At 47.4% G+C, this 17,083-nt stretch overlaps 1 protein-coding gene across 1 annotated transcript in view; it reads right to left on the bottom strand.

The window, feature by feature from the left end:
• Positions 1 to 17,083, bottom strand: part of LOC139574675 (netrin receptor UNC5A-like) — a 623,219-nt gene that overhangs the window by 184,247 nt on the left and 421,889 nt on the right. Inside the window, exon 4 of the mRNA XM_071399451.1 lies at positions 7,905 to 8,008. Within this exon, the coding sequence (XP_071255552.1) occupies positions 7,905 to 8,008 (104 nt within the window). The remainder of the gene's footprint in view (positions 1 to 7,904; positions 8,009 to 17,083) is intronic.

Raw genomic sequence — 17,083 nt, forward strand, 5'->3', positions numbered from 1 at the left:
TGAGAGTAGCTGTGTCTCTGTCTGAAAGGTTATGTCCAGTCTAATCCCTGTGAGAGTAGCTGTGTCTCTGTCTGTAAGGTTATGTCCAGTCTAATCCCTGTGAGAGTAGCTGTGTCTCTGTCTGAACGGTTATGTCCAGTCTAATCCCTGTGAGAGTAGCTGTGTCTCTGTCTGAAAGGTTATGTCCAGTCTAATCCCTGTGAGAGTAGCTGTGTCTCTGTTTGTAAGGTTATGTCCAGTCTAATCCCTGTGAGAGTAGCTGTGTCTCTATTTGTAAGGTTATGTCCAGTCTAATCTCTGCGAGAGTAGCTGTGTCTCTGTTTGTAAGGTTATGTCCAGTCTAATCCCTGTGAGAGTAGCTGTGTCTCTATTTGTAAGGTTATGTCCAGTCTAATCTCTGTGAGAGTAGCTGTGTCTCTATTTGTAAAGTTATGTCCAGTCTAATCCCTGTGAGAGTAGCTGTGTCTCTATTTGTAAGGTTATGTCCAGTCTAATCCCTGTGAGAGTAGCTGTGTCTCTGTCTGTAAGGTTATGTCCAGTCTAATCTCTGTGAGAGTAGCTGTGTCTCTGTCTGAAAGGTTATGTCCAGTCTAATCCCTGTGAGAGTATCTGTGTCTCTGTCTGTAAGGTTATGTCCAGTCTAATCCCTGTGAGAGTAGCTGTGTCTCTGTCTGAAAGGTTATGTCCAGTCTAATCCCTGTGAGAGTAGCTGTGTCTCTGTCTGTAAGGTTATGTCCAGTCTAATCCCTGTGAGAGTAGCTGTGTCTCTGCCTGAAAGGTTATGTCCAGTCTAATCCCTGTGAGAGTAGCTGTGTCTCTGTCTGTAAGGTTATCTCCAGTCTAATCCCTGTGAGAGTAGCTGTGTCTCTGTCTGTAAGGTTATGTCCAGTCTAATCCCTGTGAGAGTAGCTGTGTCTCTGTTTGTAAGGTTATGTCCAGTCTAATCCCTGTGAGAGTAGCTGTGTCTCTGTCTGAAAGGTTATGTCCAGTCTAATCTCTGTGAGAGTAGCTGTGTCTCTGTCTGAAAGGTTATGTCCAGTCTAATCCCTGTGAGAGTAGCTGTGTCTCTGTCTGTAAGGTTATGTCCAGTCTAATCCCTGTGAGAGTAGCTGTGTCTCTGCCTGAAAGGTTATGTCCAGTCTAATCCCTGTGAGAGTAGCTGTGTCTCTGTCTGAAAGGTTATGTCCAGTCTAATCCCTGTGAGAGTAGCTGTGTCTCTGCCTGAAAGGTTATGTCCAGTCTAATCCCTGTGAGAGTAGCTGTGTCTCTGTCTGTAAGGTTATCTCCAGTCTAATCCCTGTGAGAGTAGCTGTGTCTCTGTCTGTAAGGTTATGTCCAGTCTAATCCCTGTGAGAGTAGCTGTGTCTCTGTTTGTAAGGTTATGTCCAGTCTAATCCCTGTGAGAGTAGCTGTGTCTCTGTCTGAAAGGTTATGTCCAGTCTAATCCCTGTGAGAGTAGCTGTGTCTCTGTCTGAAAGGTTATGTCCAGTCTAATCCCTGTGAGAGTAGCTGTGTCTCTGTCTGTAAGGTTATGTCCAGTCTAATCTCTGTGAGAGTAGCTGTGTCTCTGTCTGAAAGGTTATGTCCAGTCTAATCCCTGTGAGAGTAGCTGTGTCTCTGCCTGAAAGGTTATGTCCAGTCTAATCCCTGTGAGAGTAGCTGTGTCTCTGTCTGAAAGGTTATGTCCAGTCTAATCCCTGTGAGAGTAGCTGTGTCTCTGTCTGTAAGGTAATGTCCAGTCTAATCCCTGTGAGAGTAGCTGTGTCTCTGTCTGAAAGGTTATGTCCAGTCTAATCCCTGTGAGAGTAGCTGTGTCTCTGTCTGAAAGGTTATATCCAGTCTAATCCCTGTGAGAGTATCTCTGTCTGAAAGGTTATGTCCAGTCTAATCCCTGTGAGAGTAGCTGTGTCTCTGTCTGAAAGGTTATATCCAGTCTAATCCCTGTGAGAGTATCTCTGTCTGAAAGGTTATGTCCAGTCTAATCCCTGTGAGAGTAGCTGTGTCTCTGTCTGAACGGTTATGTCCAGTCTAATCCCTGTGAGAGTAGCTGTGTCTCTGTCTGAAAGGTTATGTCCAGTCTAATCCCTGTGAGAGTAGCTGTGTCTCTGTCTGAAAGGTTATGTCCAGTCTAATCCCTGTGAGAGTAGCTGTGTCTCTGTCTGAAAGGTTATATCCAGTCTAATCCCTGTGAGAGTAGCTGTGTCTCTGTCTGTAAGGTTATGTCCAGTCTAATCCCTGTGAGAGTAGCTGTGTCTCTGCTGAAAGGTTATGTCCAGTCTAATCCCTGTGAGAGTAGCTGTGTCTCTGTCTGAAAGGTTATATCCAGTCTAATCCCTGTGAGAGAAGCTGTGTCTCTGTCTGAAAGGTTATGTCCAGTCTAATCTCTGTGAGAGTAGCTGTGTCTCTGTCTGAAAGGTTATGTCCAGTCTAATCCCTGTGAGAGTAGCTGTGTCTCTGTCTGTAAGGTTATATCCAGTCTAATCCCTGTGAGAGTAGCTGTGTCTCTGTCTGAAAGGTTATATCCAGTCTAATCCCTGTGAGAGTAGCTGTGTCTCTGTCTGAAAGGTTATGTCCAGTCTAATCCCTGTGAGAGTAGCTGTGTCTCTGTTTGTAAGGTTATGTCCAGTCTAATCCCTGTGAGAGTAGCTGTGTCTCTGTTTGTAAGGTTATGTCCAGTCTAATCCCTGTGAGAGTAGCTGTGTCTCTGTCTGAAAGGTTATGTCCAGTCTAATCCCTGTGAGAGTAGCTAGTCCAGTTTGTGTTTCTCTGAGTAATCTCTTCTCCAAGTAGCTAGTAGAACTGCTGCTGCTCCTATTCTGTTTGTAGAGTAGCTAGCGTCTCTCCTGTTCCTCTGCAGTCCCTGTGACTTGACAAACTATATTCTCTAGGTGTTTCTCTGCTACACGCTGCCCGTGTGCTGTGTCCCTCGGACTACCTTCGACTAGCTCTGGTCCTAACGCTGTTGTGGATGGTATCTAAACCCGGATGGATTGTTTTTCACCAATGTTCTGTCACTGCTGTTGGACCGGGACTAGCGTTACCCACACATGCTCTCAACTGCCCTTATACTGGCAGAGGCAGGATAACATTGCTGTTACATTCTGTCCTCTGGCTAGCTAGCTAGCTGCTCTCATGTTGTTGTTGTGAACTGTATTGGATCGGCTCTAACAACCATAATGCTCTATGCTGTTGGTTTTTTATCTGTTGCTCCGTGCTGACACCCTATTCCATATATACGGTGCATTGGGAAAGTATTCAGACCCCTTGACTTTTTCCACATTTTGTTACGTTACAGACTTATTCTAAAATATATATATTTTTTTAATCCTCAACAATCTACACACAATGCCCAATAATGACAAAGCAAAAACATTTTTGTTATTTTATTTTAGCAAATGTATAAAAATTATAAACAGAAATATCTTATTTACATAAGTATTCAGACCCTTTGCTATAAGACTTGAAATTCAGCTCAGGTGCATCCTGTTTCCATTGATCATCCTTGAGATGTTTCTACAACTTGATTGGAGTCCACCTGTGACAAGTTCAATTGATTGGACATAGTTTGGAAAGGCACACACCTGTCTATATAAGGTCTGACAGTTGACAGTGCATGTCAGAGCAAAAACCGAGCCAGAAGGACAACCCAGAAGGAAAACCATCTCAACAGCACTCCACCAATCAGGCCTTTATGGTAGAGTGGCCAGACGGAAGCCACTCCTCAGTAAAAGGCACATGACAGCCCGCTTGGAGTTTGCCAAAAAGCGCCTAAAGGACTCTCAGACCATGAGAAACAAGATTGTGGAAAACGTCAAGGGGTCTGAATACTTTCCCGAATGCACCGTAGTGCCCCAGTTAAACCAGGGCCCATCGTAGCACTATGCAGGGAATAGAGTGGTATTTAAGACACAGCCTCTGACTGTCCCTGTGCTATCCAACAACACTCTGTCCATTCTGCTACTGGTCCCTACGCTGTCCCTGTGATATCCAACAACACTCTGTCCATTCTGCTACTGGTCCCTACGCTGTCCCTGTGATATCCAACAACAATCTGTCCATTCTGCTACTGGTCCCTACGCTGTCCCTGTGCTATCCAACAACACTCTGTCCATTCTGCTACTGGTCCCTACGCTGTCCCTGTGTTATCCAACAACACTCTGTCCATTCTGCTACTGGTCCCTTCGCTGTCCCTGTGTTATCCAACAACACTCTGTCCATTCTGCTACTGGTCCCTACGCTGTCCCTGTGCTATCCAACAACAATCTGTCCATTCTGCTACTGGTCCCTATGCTGTCCCACAAACAGTGGTCCCTACGCTGTCCCAAAGACAGTGGTCCCTACGCTGTCCCAAAGACAGTGGTCCCTACACTGTCCCACAAACAGTGATCCCTACGCTGTCCCAAAGACAGTGGTCCCTACGCTGTCCCACAACAGTGGTCCCTACGCTGTCCCAAAGACAGTGGTCCCTACGCTGTCCCACAACAGTGGTCCCTACGCTGTCCCAAAGACAGTGGTCCCTACGCTGTCCCACAACAGTGGTCCCTACGCTGTCCCACAACAGTGGTCCCTACGCTGTCCCACAACAGTGGTCCCTACGCTGTCCCACAACAGTGGTCCCTACGCTGTCCCAAAGACAGTGTAGCTAGCTGTTCTGCTACTGGTCCCTACGCTGTCCATAGCTAGCTATTCTTCAACTGGTCTGTGCTGTGTGAATAGCTATTGTAGCTTCTTCTGCTGGTACAATTTATTCCGATAATGTGTCAGAGTGGCTAGCTAGCTGTTCCATGTAGTCCCTGTAATGTCAGAGTGGCTAGCTAGCTGTTCCATGTAGTCCCTGTAATGTCAGAGTGGCTAGCTAGCTGTTCCATGTAGTCCCTGTAATGTCAGAGTGGCTAGCTAGCTGTTCCATGTAGTCCCTGTAATGTCAGAGTGGCTAGCTAGCTGTTCCATGTAGTCCCTGTGCTGTCAGAGTGGCTAGCTAGCTGTTCCATGTAGTCCCTGTGCTGTCAGAGTAGCTAGCTAGCTGTTCCATGTAGTCCCTGTGCTGTCAGAGTGGCTAGCTAGCTGTTCCATGTAGTCCCTGTGCTGTCAGAGTGGCTAGCTAGCTGTTCCATGTAGTCCCTGTGCTGTCAGAGTAGCTAGCTAGCTGTTCCATGTAGTCCCTGTGCTGTCAGAGTGGCTAGCTAGCTGTTCCATGTAGTTAGTCCCTGTACTGTCAGAGTGGCTAGCTGTTCCATGTAGCTAGTCCCTGTGCTGTCAGAGTGGCTAGCTAGCTGTTCCATGTAGTCCCTGTGCTGTCAGAGTGGCTAGCTAGCTGTTCCACGTAGCTAGTCCCTGTGCTGTCAGAGTGGCTAGCTAGCTGTTCCATGTAGCTAGTCCCTGTGCTGTCAGAGTGGCTAGCTAGCTGTTCCATGTAGTCCCTGTGCTGTCAGAGTGGCTAGCTAGCTGTTCCATGTAGTCCCTGTACTGTCAGAGTGGCTAGCTAGCTGTTCCATGTAGTTAGTCCCTGTACTGTCAGAGTGGCTAGCTAGCTGTTCCATGTAGCTAGTCCCTGTGCTGTCAGAGTGGCTAGCTAGCTGTTCCATGTAGTCCCTGTGCTGTCAGAGTGGCTAGCTAGCTGTTCCATGTAGCTAGTCCCTGTACTGTCAGAGTGGCTAGCTAGCTGTTCCATGTAGTCCCTGTGCTGTCAGAGTGGCTAGCTAGCTGTTCCACGTAGCTAGTCCCTGTGCTGTCAGAGTAGCTAGCTGTTCCATGTAGTTAGTCCTTGTGCTATCTGAGTAGTTGGGAGTGAACCAAATGTGGACAAACTCAACATGATGGCTGCCAAGAGAGCAGGTAGGATATAGTATAGTTTCTGTGGTGAAGAGTGATGCAGGGAGGGAGGTAGAGGAAATATGGGGGTGATAGAGAAAGAAGGAAGGGGGGGAGTTGGGGTTGAACCAGAGGAAGATTCTATTGCTGTTGTTATTGGGGCAGTTAGCGTTAGCATCACGCTGTGGGGGAGCTGGCTGCAGCAGATGTGCTGTATGTGGCTGAGAGAGAGACAGAGAGAGAGAGAGAGAGAGACAGAGAAAGAAAGAGAAGAAGAGAGGGAAGAGACACAGAGACGCAGAGAGAGAAAGAGAAGAAGAGAGGAGGGAAGAGAGATGGAGACGCAGAGAGAGAAGGAAGAGGGGGAGAAAGTCTGAGATGAAAAGAGAAAGCAAGAGAGGTAGCTGCCAGCTAACAGACATGAGTGTGTAGAGCCTGCAAATGTGCCAGAGCAGAATTAAGGCCTAAGAGCCAGCCCTGAGAGCCAGCCCTGAGAGCCAGCCCTGAGAGCCAGCCCTGAGAGACAGCCCTGAGAGCCAGCCCTGAGAGACAACCCTGAGAGCCAGCCCTGAGAGCCAGCCCTGAGAGCCAGCCCTGAGAGACAGCCCTGAGAGACAGCCCTGAGAGACAGCCCTGAGAGTCAGCCCTGAGAGCCAGCCCTGAGAGCCAGCCCTGAGAGCCAGCCCTGAGAGACAGCCCTGAGAGACAGCCCTGAGAGACAGCCCTGAGAGCCAGCCCTGAGAGACAGCCCTGAGAGCCAGCCCTGAGAGCTAGTCCTGAGAGCTAGCCCTGAGAGCCAGCCCTGAGAGACAGCCCTGAGAGCCAGCCCTGAGAGCCAGCCCTGAGAGCCAGCCCTGAGAGCTAGTCCTGAGAGCTAGCCCTGAGAGCTAGCCCTGAGAGCTAGTCCTGAGAGCTAGCCCTGAGAGCCAGCCCTGAGAGACAGCCCTGAGAGACAGCCCTGAGAGACAGCCCTGAGAGCCAGCCCTGAGAGACAGCCCTGAGAGCCAGCCCTGAGAGACAGCCCTGAGAGCCAGCCCTGAGAGACAGCCCTGAGAGCCAGCCCTGAGAGCCAGCCCTGAGAGCCAGCCCTGAGAGCTAGTCCTGAGAGCTAGCCCTGAGAGCTAGCCCTGAGAGCTAGTCCTGAGAGCTAGCCCTGAGAGCCAGCCCTGAGAGACAGCCCTGAGAGCCAGCCCTGAGAGACAGCCCTGAGAGCCAGCCCTGAGAGACAGCCCTGAGAGACAGCCCTGAGAGCCAGCCCTGAGAGCTAGTCCTGAGAGCTAGCCCTGAGAGCTAGCCCTGAGAGCTAGTCCTGAGAGCTAGCCCTGAGAAACAGACCTGAAAGATGGGACTCTACGCTGTCATGAACTGCCTCCCTCCCTCTGATGAAGAAGTGATCAGAAATCAATAAGAGATGATAATTAGAGATATAACTGTTGCAAGGCAGGGACCTCTCTATCACGCCTTGAAGAGGAGGGTGAAGCTTATTGGAAGGCAGGGACCTCTTGATCACGCCTTGAAGAGGAGGGTGAAGCTTATTGGAAGGCAGGGACCTCTCTATCACGCCTTGAAGAGGAGGGTGAAGCTTATTGGAAGACAGGGACCTCTCTATCACGCCTTGAAGAGGAGGGTGAAGCTTATTGGAAGACAGGGACCTCTCTATCACGCCTTGAAGAGGAGGGTGAAGCTTATTGGAAGACAGGGACCTCTCGATCACGCCTTGAAGAGGAGGGTGAAGCTTATTGGAAGACAGGGACCTCTCGATCACGCCTTGAAGAGGAGGGTGAAGCTTATTGGAAGACAGGGACCTCTCGATCACGCCTTGAAGAGGAGGGTGAAGCTTATTGGAAGGCAGGGACCTCTCTATTACGCCTTGAAGAGGAGGGTGAAGCTTATTGGAAGACAGGGACCTGTCTATCACGCCTTGAAGAAGAGCCGGCCCATAGACACTGATCTAAGGTCTGTTTGTAAATTTCCAGCGTGACTTTATGTTTGAAGTGCTTTGAAATCCACGAGGGGGAGTGAGCAAGTTTACATTTCGGGGTATAAAGGTAAAGAATCGAACCACAGTCCATGTCTCCTATCTCTAACCTCACCTCAGCTGGTGGTACGCCCTCTGGAGGATGACAGCGTAACAACACTTCCTGGTTCAACGCTACTTCCTTCCCCATTGGCTCCTCCTCAAAGTTCTTTCTCAGGTCTGAAAAAGAAAAGGAAAACATGAAACTCATTACAACATGAAATACACTGTTTTATTTAAGATTTATATCCATTGAGGTCAGAATACCTCTTCTATAAGTGACCTGGAACATGTAAAACATAAAACCACACAACAACAACAAAAAATCACGAGAAACATGAAAAATCTGTATAAGGCTCCTGGCAGTCAAAGAACATGTCTTTCTGTTGTAGCCTTGAGACAAGGCAGTTCGTTGCTAAACTGCTCCAAGGGCAAATACACTACTTTACCAAAAATGGACACCCGCTCATCGAACATCTCATTCTAAAATCATGGGCATTAATATGGAGTTGGTCCCCACCTTTGCTGCTATAACAGCCTCCACTCTTCTGGGAAGGCTTTCCACTAGATGTTGGAACATTGCTGCTATAACAGCCTCCACTCTTCTGGGAAGGCTTTCCACTAGATGTTGGAACATTGCTGCTATAACAGCCTCCACTCTTCTGGGAAGGCTTTCTACTAGATGTTGGAACATTGCTGCTATAACAGCCTCCTCTCTTCTGGGAAGGCTTTCCACTAGATGTTGGAACATTGCTGCTATAACAGCCTCCTCTCTTCTGGGAAGGCTTTCCACTAGATGTTGGAACATTGCTGCTATAACAGCCTCCACTCTTCTGGGAAGGCCTTCCACTAGATGTTGGAAAATTGCTGCTATAACAGCCTCCACTCTTCTGGGAAGGCTTTCTACTAGATGTTGGAACATTGCTGCTATAACAGCCTCCACTCTTCTGGGAAGGCTTTCCACTAGATGTTGGAAAATTGCTGCTATAACAGCCTCCACTCTTCTGGGAAGGCTTTCTACTAGATGTTGGAACATTGCTGCTATAACAGCCTCCACTCTTCTGGGAAGGCCTTCCACTAGATGTTGGAACATTGCTGCTATAACAGCCTCCTCTCTTCTGGGAAGGCTTTCCACTAGATGTTGGAACATTGCTGCTATAACAGCCTCCACTCTTCTGGGAAGGCCTTCCACTAGATGTTGGAAAATTGCTGCTATAACAGCCTCCACTCTTCTGGGAAGGCTTTCTACTAGATGTTGGAACATTGCTGCTATAACAGCCTCCACTCTTCTGGGAAGGCTTTCCACTAGATGTTGGAAAATTGCTGCTATAACAGCCTCCACTCTTCTGGGAAGGCTTTCTACTAGATGTTGGAACATTGCTGCTATAACAGCCTCCACTCTTCTGGGAAGGCTTTCCACTAGATGTTGGAAAATTGCTGCTATAACAGCCTCCACTCTTCTGGGAAGGCTTTCCACTAGATGTTGGAACATTGCTGCTATAACAGCCTCCTCTCTTCTGGGAAGGCTTTCCACTAGATGTTGGAACATTGCTGCTATAACAGCCTCCACTCTTCTAGGAAGGCTTTCCACTAGATGTTGGAACATTGCTGCTATAACAGCCTCCTCTCTTCTGGGAAGGCTTTCCACTAGATGTTGGAACATTGCTGCTATAACAGCCTCCACTCTTCTGGGAAGGCCTTCCACTAGATGTTGGAAAATTGCTGCTATAACAGCCTCCACTCTTCTGGGAAGGCTTTCTACTAGATGTTGGAACATTGCTGCTATAACAGCCTCCACTCTTCTGGGAAGGCTTTCCACTAGATGTTGGAAAATTGCTGCTATAACAGCCTCCACTCTTCTGGGAAGGCTTTCTACTAGATGTTGGAACATTGCTGCTATAACAGCCTCCACTCTTCTGGGAAGGCTTTCCACTAGATGTTGGAAAATTGCTGCTATAACAGCCTCCACTCTTCTGGGAAGGCTTTCCACTAGATGTTGGAACATTGCTGCTATAACAGCCTCCTCTCTTCTGGGAAGGCTTTCCACTAGATGTTGGAACATTGCTGCTATAACAGCCTCCACTCTTCTGGGAAGGCTTTCCACTATATGTTGGAACATTGCTGCTATAACAGCCTCCACTCTTCTGGGAAGGCTTTCCACTATATGTTGGAACATTGCTGCTATAACAGCCTCCACTCTTCTGGGAAGGCTTTCCACTAGATGTTGGAAAATTGCTGCTATAACAGCCTCCACTCTTCTGGGAAGGCTTTCCACTAGATGTTGGAACATTGCTGCTATAACAGCCTCCTCTCTTCTGGGAAGGCTTTCCACTAGATGTTGGAACATTGCTGCTATAACAGCCTCCACTCTTCTGGGAAGGCTTTCCACTATATGTTGGAACATTGCTGCTATAACAGCCTCCTCTCTTCTGGGAAGGCTTTCCACTAGATGTTGGAACATTGCTGCTATAACAGCCTCCACTCTTCTGGGAAGGCTTTCCACTAGATGTTGGAACATTGCTGCTATAACAGCCTCCTCTCTTCTGGGAAGGCTTTCCACTAGATGTTGGAACATTGCTGCTATAACAGCCTCCACTCTTCTGGGAAGGCCTTCCACTAGATGTTGGAAAATTGCTGCTATAACAGCCTCCACTCTTCTGGGAAGGCTTTCTACTAGATGTTGGAACATTGCTGCTATAACAGCCTCCACTCTTCTGGGAAGGCTTTCCACTAGATGTTGGAAAATTGCTGCTATAACAGCCTCCACTCTTCTGGGAAGGCTTTCTACTAGATGTTGGAACATTGCTGCTATAACAGCCTCCACTCTTCTGGGAAGGCTTTCCACTAGATGTTGGAAAATTGCTGCTATAACAGCCTCCACTCTTCTGGGAAGGCTTTCCACTAGATGTTGGAACATTGCTGCTATAACAGCCTCCTCTCTTCTGGGAAGGCTTTCCACTAGATGTTGGAACATTGCTGCTATAACAGCCTCCACTCTTCTAGGAAGGCTTTCCACTAGATGTTGGAACATTGCTGCTATAACAGCCTCCTCTCTTCTGGGAAGGCTTTCCACTAGATGTTGGAACATTGCTGCTATAACAGCCTCCACTCTTCTGGGAAGGCCTTCCACTAGATGTTGGAAAATTGCTGCTATAACAGCCTCCACTCTTCTGGGAAGGCTTTCTACTAGATGTTGGAACATTGCTGCTATAACAGCCTCCACTCTTCTGGGAAGGCTTTCCACTAGATGTTGGAAAATTGCTGCTATAACAGCCTCCACTCTTCTGGGAAGGCTTTCTACTAGATGTTGGAACATTGCTGCTATAACAGCCTCCACTCTTCTGGGAAGGCTTTCCACTAGATGTTGGAAAATTGCTGCTATAACAGCCTCCACTCTTCTGGGAAGGCTTTCCACTAGATGTTGGAACATTGCTGCTATAACAGCCTCCTCTCTTCTGGGAAGGCTTTCCACTAGATGTTGGAACATTGCTGCTATAACAGCCTCCACTCTTCTGGGAAGGCTTTCCACTATATGTTGGAACATTGCTGCTATAACAGCCTCCACTCTTCTGGGAAGGCTTTCCACTATATGTTGGAACATTGCTGCTATAACAGCCTCCACTCTTCTGGGAAGGCTTTCCACTAGATGTTGGAAAATTGCTGCTATAACAGCCTCCACTCTTCTGGGAAGGCTTTCCACTAGATGTTGGAACATTGCTGCTATAACAGCCTCCTCTCTTCTGGGAAGGCTTTCCACTAGATGTTGGAACATTGCTGCTATAACAGCCTCCACTCTTCTGGGAAGGCTTTCCACTATATGTTGGAACATTGCTGCTATAACAGCCTCCACTCTTCTGGGAAGGCTTTCCACTCGATGTTGGAACATTGCTGCGGGGACTTGCTTCCATTCAGCCACAAGAGCATTAGTGAGGTCGGGCTCTGATGTTGGGTGATTAGGCCTGGCTCGCAGTCGGCGTTCCAATTCATTCCAAAGGTGTTCAATGGGGTTCAGGTCAGGGCTCTGTGCAGGCCAGTCAAGTTCTTCCACACTGATCTTGACAAACCATTTTTGTATGTACCTCACTTTGGGGAAAGGGGCATTGTCATGCTGATACAAGAATGGGCCTTCCCCAAACTGTTGCCACAAAGTTGGAAGAACAGAATCATCTAGAATTTCCTTTAAAGTACAAAATGGAAAATAAATATGGGTTGTATTTACAATGGTGTTTGTTCTTCACTGGTTGCCCTTGGGACAACATGTCACACATATTGCTGCTGTGATGGCACACTGTGGTATTTCACCCAGTAGATATGGGAGTTTACCAAAATTGGATTTGTTTTCGAATTCTTTGTGGATCTCTGTCTGTCTCTCTCTCTGTCTCTCTGTCTCTCTGTCTCTCTGTCTGTCTCTCTCTCTCTCTCTCTCTCTCTCTCTCTCTCTCTCTCTCTCTCTCTCTCTCTCTCTCTCTCTCTCTCTCTCTCTCTCTCTCTCTCTCTCTCTCTCTCTCTCTCTCTCTCTCTCTCTCTCTCTGAGAAGGATCGATAACACACCATGTGGCTGCATTACACCCCGCCTGGCTGGTTTAGGATGGTGTGTGTGTGTGTGTGTCTAGGCATCAACAGAAACCAATCACATTACCACCCAGCAGAGAGGGCTTGGAGCGGACACATTAACACTGAGGGTTGTATCCTAAACTGCACCCTATTCCCTATGAAGTGCACTGCCCTGTTCGAAAGTAGTGCACTATATAGGGAATATGGTGTCATGTGGGACACCGCCGAGACTTCCAACTTGCCTGTCTGCTTGGGAGGCTGTTTGCCTGTCTGCCTGGGAGGCTGTCTGCCTGGGAGGCTGCTTGCCTGTCTGCCTGGGAGGCTGCTTGCCTGTCTGCCTGGGAGGCTGCTTGCCTGGGAGGCTGCTTGCCTGTCTGCTTGCCTGTCTGCCTGGGAGGCTGCTTGCCTGGGAGGCTGCTTGCCTGTCTGCTTGCCTGTCTGCCTGGGAGGCTGTCTGCCTGGGAGGCTGCTTGCCTGTCTGCCTGGGAGGCTGCTTGCCTGTCTGCTTGCCTGTCTGCTTGCCTGTCTGCTTGCCTGTCTGCTTGCCTGTCTGCTTGCCTGTCTGCTTGCCTGTCTGCTTGCCTGTCTGCTTGCCTGTCTGCCTGGGGCTCCACATTACAACATGCCTCTGCATTCAGCTGAAGACATTCTGGATTGACTGATATTGAGGAAGGAACATATGGAAATGTGGTGATGGTTTAAGTTTGAAGGGATTCCAAAAAGTCATTTTGGAATGTGCTAGAGGTCTCAGTCAAGGTTATTAAGCACAGGAGCATGGTTCATTAAACCTCCTCTGGTACATTATTGGGTTGAGATAACCGTGATGGTATTGACCTCCAGGAGTGACTCACAACGTGTTACTCTCCTCCTGTCTCTCTCTCTCTCTATAAGGGTATGTATATTACCGTCCTGTCTCTCTCTCTCTAAGGGTATGTATATTACCGTCCTGTCTCTCTCTCTCTAAGGGTATGTATATTACCGTCCTGTCTCTCTCTCTCTCTATAAGGGTATGTCTATTACCGTCCTGTCTCTCTCTCTAGGGGTATGTCTATTACCGTCTTGTCTCTCTCTCTCTATAAGGGTATGTCTATTACCGTCCTGTCTCTCTCTCTATAAGGGTATGTCTATTACAGTCCTGTCTCTCTCTCTATAAGGGTATGTCTATTACAGTCCTGTCTCTCTCTCTATAAGAGTATGTATATTACCGTCCTGTCTCTCTCTCTCTATAAGGGTATGTCTATTACCGTCCTGTCTCTCTCTCTATAAGAGTATGTATATTACCGTCCTGTCTCTCTCTCTATAAGGGTATGTCTATTACCGTCCTGTCTCTCTCTCTCTAGGGGTATGTCTATTACAGTCCTGTCTCTCTCTCTCTAAGGGTATGTCTATTACCGTCCTGTCTCTCTCTCTAGGGGTATGTCTATTACAGTCCTGTCTCTCTCTCTATAAGGGTATGTCTATTACAGTCCTGTCTCTCTCTCTATAAGGGTATGTATATTACCGTCCTGTCTCTCTCTCTCTATAAGGGTATGTCTATTACCGTCCTGTCTCTCTCTCTCTATAAGGGTATGTCTATTACAGTCCTGTCTCTCTCTCTATAAGGGTATGTCTATTACCGTCCTGTCTCTCTCTATAAGGGTATGTCTATTGCCGTCCTGTCTCTCTCTCTCTAAGGGTATGTCTATTGCCGTCCTGTCTCTCTCTCTCTAAGGGTATGTCTATTACCGTCCTGTCTCTCTCTCTCTATAAGGGTATGTCTATTACCGTCCTGTCTCTCTCTCTATAAGAGTATGTATATTACCGTCCTGTCTCTCTCTCTATAAGGGTATGTCTATTACCGTCCTGTCTCTCTCTCTCTAGGGGTATGTCTATTACAGTCCTGTCTCTCTCTCTCTAAGGGTATGTCTATTACCGTCCTGTCTCTCTCTCTCTATAAGGGTATGTCTATTACCGTCCTGTCTCTCTCTCTCTATAAGGGTATGTCTATTACCGTCCTGTCTCTCTCTCTCTCTATAAGGGTATGTCTATTGCCGTCCTGTCTCTCTCTATAAGGGTATGTCTATTACCGTCCTGTCTCTCTCTCTCTAAGGGTATGTCTATTACCGTCCTGTCTCTCTCTATAAGGGTATGTCTATTACCGTCCTGTCTCTCTCTCTCTAAGGGTATGTCTATTACCGTCCTGTCTCTCTCTCTCTATAAGGGTATGTCTATTACCGTCCTGTCTCTCTCTCTCTATAAGGGTATGTCTATTACCGTCCTGTCTCTCTCTCTCTAAGGGTATGTCTATTACCGTCCTGTCTCTCTCTCTAGGGGTATGTATATTACCGTCCTGTCTCTCTCTCTCTATAAGGGTATGTCTATTACCGTCCTGTCTCTCTCTCTCTAGGGGTATGTCTATTACCGTCCTGTCTCTCTCTCTCTAAGGGTATGTATATTACCGTCCTGTCTCTCTCTCTCTAAGGGTATGTCTATTACTGTCCTGTCTCTCTCTCTATAAGGGTATGTCTATTACCGTCCTGTCTCTCTCTCTCTAGGGGTATGTCTATTACCGTCCTGTCTCTCTCTATAAGGGTATGTCTATTACCGTCCTGTCTCTCTCTCTCTATAAGGGTATGTCTATTACCGTCCTGTCTCTCTCTCTCTAGGGGTATGTCTATTACCGTCCTGTCTCTCTCTCTCTAAGGGTATGTACATTACCGTCCTGTCTCTCTCTCTCTAAGGGTATGTCTATTACCGTCCTGTCTCTCTCTCTCTAAGGGTATGTCTATTACTGTCCTGTCTCTCTCTCTATAAGGGTATGTCTATTACCGTCCTGTCTCTCTCTCTCTAGGGGTATGTCTATTACCGTCCTGTCTCTCTCTCTCTAAGGGTATGTATATTACCGTCCTGTCTCTCTCTCTATAAGGGTATGTCTATTACAGTCCTGTCTCTCTCTCTAGGGGTAAGTCTATTACAGTCCTGTCTCTCTCTCTCTAAGGGTATGTCTATTACCGTCCTGTCTCTCTCTATAAGGGTATGTCTATTACCGTCCTGTCTCTCTCTCTATAAGGGTATGTCTATTACCGTCCTGTCTCTCTCTATAAGGCTATGTCTATTACCGTCCTGTCTCTCTCTCTCTAAGGGTATGTATATTACCGTCCTGTCTCTCTCTCTAAGGGTATGTCTATTACCGTCCTGTCTCTCTCTCTCTAAGGGTATGTCTATTACCGTCCTGTCTCTCTCTCTATAAGGGTATGTCTATTACCGTCCTGTCTCTCTCTCTATAAGGGTATGTCTATTACCGTCCTGTCTCTCTCTCTATAAGGGTATGTCTATTACCGTCCTGTCTCTCTCTCTATAAGGGTATGTCTATTACCGTCCTCTCTCTCTCTCTATAAGGGTATGTCTATTACAGTCCTGTCTCTCTCTCTATAAGGGTATGTCTATTACCGTCCTGTCTCTCTCTATAAGGGTATGTCTATTACCGTCCTGTCTCTCTCTCTAAGGGTATGTCTATTACCGTCCTGTCTCTCTCTCTCTCTAAGGGTATGTCTATTACCGTCCTGTCTCTCTCTCTCTATAAGGGTATGTCTATTACCGTCCTGTCTCTCTCTATAAGGGTATGTCTATTACCGTCCTGTCTCTCTCTCTAAGGGTATGTCTATTACAGTCCTGTCTCTCTCTCTCTATAAGGGTATGTCTATTACCGTCCTGTCTCTCTCTCTCTCTAAGGGTATGTCTATTACCGTCCTGTCTCTCTCTATAAGGGTATGTCTATTACAGTCCTGTCTCTCTCTCTATAAGGGTATGTCTATTACCGTCCTGTCTCTCTCTCTCTATAAGGGTATGTCTATTACCGTCCTGTCTCTCTCTCTCTAAGGGTATGTCTATTACCGTCCTGTCTCTCTCTATAAGGGTATGTCTATTACCGTCCTGTCTCTCTCTCTCTAAGGGTATGTCTATTACCGTCCTGTCTCTCTCTCTCTATAAGGGTATGTCTATTACCGTCCTGTCTCTCTCTCTCTATAAGGGTATGTCTATTACCGTCCTGTCTCTCTCTCTCTAAGGGTATGTCTATTACCGTCCTGTCTCTCTCTCTAGGGGTATGTATATTACCGTCCTGTCTCTCTCTCTCTATAAGGGTATGTCTATTACCGTCCTGTCTCTCTCTCTCTAGGGGTATGTCTATTACCGTCCTGTCTCTCTCTCTCTAAGGGTATGTATATTACCGTCCTGTCTCTCTCTCTCTAAGGGTATGTCTATTACTGTCCTGTCTCTCTCTCTATAAGGGTATGTCTATTACCGTCCTGTCTCTCTCTCTCTAGGGGTATGTCTATTACCGTCCTGTCTCTCTCTATAAGGGTATGTCTATTACCGTCCTGTCTCTCTCTCTCTATAAGGGTATGTCTATTACCGTCCTGTCTCTCTCTCTCTAGGGGTATGTCTATTACCGTCCTGTCTCTCTCTCTCTAAGGGTATGTATATTACCGTCCTGTCTCTCTCTCTCTAAGGGTATGTCTATTACCGTCCTGTCTCTCTCTCTCTAAGGGTATGTCTATTACTGTCCTGTCTCTCTCTCTATAAGGGTATGTCTATTACCGTCCTGTCTCTCTCTCTCTAGGGGTATGTCTATTACCGTCCTGTCTCTCTCTCTCTAAGGGTATGTATATTACCGTCCTGTCTCTCTCTCTATAAGGGTATGTCTATTACAGTCCTGTCTCT

This window comes from Salvelinus alpinus, chromosome 4 (assembly GCF_045679555.1).
Source record: "Salvelinus alpinus chromosome 4, SLU_Salpinus.1, whole genome shotgun sequence".
In the NCBI taxonomy this organism is placed as follows: domain Eukaryota; kingdom Metazoa; phylum Chordata; class Actinopteri; order Salmoniformes; family Salmonidae; genus Salvelinus; species Salvelinus alpinus.